This window comes from Corylus avellana, chromosome ca7 (assembly GCF_901000735.1).
Source record: "Corylus avellana chromosome ca7, CavTom2PMs-1.0".
Taxonomy (NCBI): domain Eukaryota; kingdom Viridiplantae; phylum Streptophyta; class Magnoliopsida; order Fagales; family Betulaceae; genus Corylus; species Corylus avellana.
The window spans coordinates 28,994,510-28,999,443 of NC_081547.1; the positions used below are offsets into that span (position 1 = coordinate 28,994,510).

Genomic DNA, 4,934 nt, shown 5'->3' on the forward strand with positions numbered 1-4,934 from the left:
TTACTATTTTTTTTTTGTTAGTTTAAACTTTAGTTGTAGCAATAACTATGGTTAAGTCTGGTTTGCTACATTTATAGTTGTAATTTGTAAGGTTTTGTCTAGTTTGCTTGGTTTTTGTGTCTTACATCTAATCTGTAAGGAGTCTCTAGTCCAATCCAAGCAGAGCTCAAACAACCTAAGTAGTTGTTTAAGGCTTCAAGCAGTCAAGCAAGTAATTTTTATTATAGGTCTCTCATAATTTCATACAATTCTATAAATACGGAGTTATAAGCGATCTAAATCCGGAGTATCAAAGGGCAAAAGAGGGTGAATGTGGCATATCTTACAAGTTACAAGAACATACTATGTACTATGTAACATTTCCAAAATGGGTATCCCAAAAAAACAAAGAAATACAAGAGAGAAACTTGGGAGCTGAGAAAGATAATATAGCATGGATGGTTTGTAATTGAAGTGGGGGGTCACTTGTTAAAGGTAGCCAAAAAACTGATTGGGCCTTTTCCAGTGACAGCAGCTTGGATTGCAAAGATGAGGAAAGCCACCATAGCTAGCCGAGCATGCTTGATTTCCGCCAGCTGAAGCCTGGCCTTCTCGTCGGGGTCGGCGGCCAAACCGAGGGGATCGAAGAAGCTGCCACCAGGGTACAGCCTTTTCTCTGGGTCCAGTTCTGCATTCCTTTGGATTTCAATGTAGCCGATCACTATCACCTCAATCCATATCAATGTTGTCAGGGAGAAGGGAAGCGGAAGGCCGAGGTACGATGATCCTTCCACCAACTCTACCTGATCAAATATGGCCGAGGTACCATTTATCACACCCGCTGCCTTGGTGTACGTGTTTTAAAGTTGCTTTATTTTTATATATTTTTAAATGATTAACATAAAAAATTTCCTTAGAATACGTTAATTCGTGGAATTGACATGAAGATTAGTATTGCTAAAACTATGTTTTCTCATCGTCATCGGCGTCGTCGTCATCATCAACGACAACCATGAGTTTTGGGTGGATGTGCAATGGGACGCGATGAACAAAAGGCTGTTACCAGGTATTTCGGGTCCCATATTCCAGGGGACCATTTCATTTGGTGACAAAAACAAAGTTTTCAACATCATAAAATCAGCCCACACTCGAGGAAATTATGGAATTATATATCCATCTATAGGATATATATTTGCCAAAGTAATTTGTTTTTCGATCTCCTCCTATATATTTTTGCTGCGACCATTCACAATTGAGCGTCACTTAAATTGCCATAAAACAGTTCACATGTCATATAGACTATCATATCAATATTTTAGTGGTTGACGACAAGTATTACATGTATTATTAAATTAATTTATAAAAACACTTATAATAAAATTTGTAGTACTCCTATTAGCATTGTCGATCCGGCCACAGCAATAAAAATAATTAAAAACAACTAAATCTAAACCAGAAGACCTAAGCAACAAAACCCAAATCATTCTAAGTTGCTTACTATATATACTCAATTGGATCTATTTGCCCAAAATCTAAATCAACCTTGCCAAGTTAAAAATTAAGTAGCACCATAGATTGCACCATGAGTCATGATTCAGAGCACGCCGGCGTGCTTCAACAGTGAAGCACGCTAGGCTAAATTTTTTTTTTTTTTTTTTTTTCAAAAAAATTAAAATAATAAAAAAAAAATCACGGCCGGCGTGCTCTATATCTTTACCCTTACAACCATATATAGTACCCTCGTTAGAAATTAACCAACTCCTAGGCCTTCTAAAAAGAAAACATGTGGGGGATCTTTTTTCTTTCGTATACGTACGTAAGAATCATGTCAGTGTTCTTTTATGCAAAGATCTTCGTATATATTATGAGAATGAATGAGATATTGTTTAACGTATAATTAATATTGCCGTTTACCTTTCCAGCGTCCTGCCATGCAACACCAGTGAGTGCTTCGACAGCAACTGCACCAAGTGTGCCCAGCATCGCCCACCGACCATGAATCAGCTCGCACTCCCTAAACCTCTGCAGTCCAAACACCTCCGTGTATGGCTGAAACGGCGTCGGATTCACCTCCGGGCTCTCGAACCTGATCCCGATCACGTCGCCAGCCTCGTTCTTCGCCAGGTTCTGGTCCAGCGAGTCGAGATCGAACTGCAAGTACTCCGCCGGCTTCCCGAACCCGAACGGGTCGAACCCACGGTCCCCCACCATGGTCCCGTCGAGCCACTCCGGCGGCTCAGCGCCCGGCAACCACACGAGGCGGCCCGAGTCGGGAAATTTTGGCGAAGCTTTTTTCGGAGCTGGTGGCGCCTTCTTAGTGCCGAACCCGAACCGGGCTTGGAATCTTCCGGAGCTTGGTTTGGGGTTATGGATACGGGTCCCGAAGAAGTAGGACGCGGCGGCAGATGTGGTGGTGGTGGCCATTTTGGTGGGGTGCGAGTGTGCGAGTGTAGTAGGTACAAATTTAAGGAATATATATATATATATATATATATATTGTTTGTAGGGAAGGAAGATAGTGATGGGTGTGGGTGGCTGAGGCTTATCTATCTTTTGCCTTATCTGCTGGCCTGTACGAGCGAGGCTGTGTGTGGTTGATGCCCGCTTTACTTTATACTTTTGGAGAAAAACAGTAATTTTTTTTTAAAAAAAAGAAGAAGAAATCTATCATTTTTATTCATATAAAGCAAAAACTCTAATAAATCATAGCCAAAACTATGAGATTAAAATATCATAGAGATAAATATAAAAATCTTATAATCAAGTTTTATCTATGACTTTAACATTTGCTAACCCATATTCAAATTTCAGGAACATATCTTCTGGCATACTCAATCTAATACATAAGTAGCTCATATTCACAATTTTTATTTTCTCAACCATGGGAGTAAAACTCTCACATCGAAACTAATCATCTTCGACCCAAAGGCTAGGTTAAAAACTTTCACCCCTAATATCGCTCATAAAAATAGATCTAAGGATAAGTCAAACCCTTATTAAAAAAAAAAAAAACACAATAAAAAAAGAGCCATTAAATAGCTACAACAACTTGGGTGAAGGAGGTGAAGTGCACTGGCCGGTGCGTGGTGGACGAGATTGAGCCGTTTTGCGTCGATAGAGAGCTGAGAAGCCAAGGAATACGGTAGGTTGGTGCGTGGTTGAGCGAAACCAGTTGATAAGACTAGATTTAGATTTGAAAAACTAAATCTAAAGTCCAACTGATTCCAGGGAGGCGAAGAGTGGTACATGACAGTGGAGGGCGGATGGAGACAGCACAACATAAGCAAATGGATGGCCAAAACAACTGGACTGGTTAGAATAACCAAAAAAAAAAAAAACTGAAAAAAAAAAAGAAAAAAAAAAGGAGGGAGTAGGGGGAGAAGAAAAACAGTAAACTTGAGGGGTTCTTTATGTCAAATGACTTCTTTTAGGTTTACTTCCCAAAAAAGAAAAAAAAAATCTCTAATGTTTAAAATTAATTAAATTACTCTTTTATGGTATGTTTCTTTTGATCGTTTCACCCATCTTTAAAGAGTAACTCAATTGGTTGGAGATCACGCCTCATAAAGTAGAAGTCACTAATTCGAATTCACATCCTTCATTTCCACCCCTAATACTTGTTATTAGTATTTTTAAGTAAATGTAATATTTTAAATGTTCTCACTACAAAGTAACAAATAATACCATTAAATTATACGAGTTTATATAAGTTAGGCTTCTTTAATAAATAAATCTAAATTTATGTTCAAGCTCAATTTATATAATAAACGAATAAAACTTGAGTCGAATTTATATGGCCGAGTTTGAGTTTTTTTATGAACAACTCAATTCATTTAGAGTCCTAATTGAGCCTTATTATGGACTATTTCATGCTCTCTTAGATGAGTGGAAAATGGGCCAGCAAGGGGTTCCTAAACGGCAGTCTTTTTCTATTCTGTAGGGATAAGTTTAAAGTGGATGCAAAGTCCATATCATTATTGATTATTTTCATAACATCTGCTTTCATATAATATATATTTCCTTGTGGAAAGGGATGGTACAGAAGAAACCAATATGGGTTAGAGAAAGTAATATCCATGGATTGGGGACCATAACTTTACATAAAAGAGGGGAAATCAAAAACGGTGTGTCGTCTTCCAATAACTGCCAAGAAAATGGGTGACCGTCAAATCATCAGCAGGTAACACGATCATGGCCCAAGGAACAAGAACAACAAAGAAAAAAACACTAGAGTCAACCTCAGATGCCCTTAAACAGTACCACGTGTCACTTTTAACACCTCCCACAAATATCTTCTTGGCATCTTTTGCTGTCTCTCTGCTTTACTTTCTTTGTCTTGGATTGATAATTTGCTCTCGTTAGCGTTCCTTCTCTTCCATCGCAGAGGTACACGTTCAGTTTCTGCTTAATAGTTATTAAGTTTTAATTGTAGATTATGGCATATGATCCTCAAGATTATTTGTTAGTTTATGTTATATGATTCATCAAATATTTCTTTAACTCTGTTTTCTCTTTGTGGGTACTCTAATATCATCAGTTATTTTACTTGTGATTTATTAAGCTATTATGCTCAACATAATTGCGTTTATAGAAACAAATTTAAGTTCTTTGTGGTTTAAAAAAAATAAAGAAAAATTGAATTGGCTTGCTGACATGTCCTTCAGACGATCAGTTCTGTTTTGAAAAAGTCAAAAAATAGTGTAGTTTTGTGGCTATGAATCGATTGCACAGGAAAGCTTCTTAGATGTTTTAAGCAATTTTCTAGACGGCCGGACTGACGAGAAAAGGTCACCAGAAACCGTCGGTTTCGGAGGACTGCAGAAACTCCGATGCCTAAGTTAGTGATGGCTCTAGCTCTAGGAGAGAGAGAGAAACTGAATTGAGAGTGTGCAAGTAGAGGAAGGATAAGTGTACCGGGTGAGAAGGCCTCCCCCTTTTATGGATTCCCGCCTAAA

General features: G+C 38.3%; 2 protein-coding genes across 2 annotated transcripts in view; one reads left to right on the forward strand and one right to left on the reverse strand.

Moving 5' to 3' along the window:
- Positions 1-202: 202 nt before the first annotated feature.
- On the reverse strand, positions 203-2,455 carry LOC132188531 (chlorophyll a-b binding protein CP29.3, chloroplastic). Its single transcript, XM_059603015.1, has 2 exons — positions 1,894-2,455; positions 203-782 (listed from the first exon to the last, which is right to left on the reverse strand). The coding sequence occupies exons 1-2, from the start codon at positions 2,401-2,403 to the stop codon at positions 462-464; spliced, it is 831 nt and encodes a 276-aa protein (XP_059458998.1). The 5' UTR covers positions 2,404-2,455; the 3' UTR covers positions 203-461.
- A 1,801-nt stretch (positions 2,456-4,256) lies between these two features.
- Positions 4,257-4,934, forward strand: part of LOC132186662 (high mobility group B protein 3-like) — a 3,457-nt gene continuing 2,779 nt past the window's right edge. The window contains exon 1 of the mRNA XM_059600655.1: positions 4,257-4,365. The gene's annotated coding sequence lies outside the window, so the exon portion shown is untranslated. The remainder of the gene's footprint in view (positions 4,366-4,934) is intronic.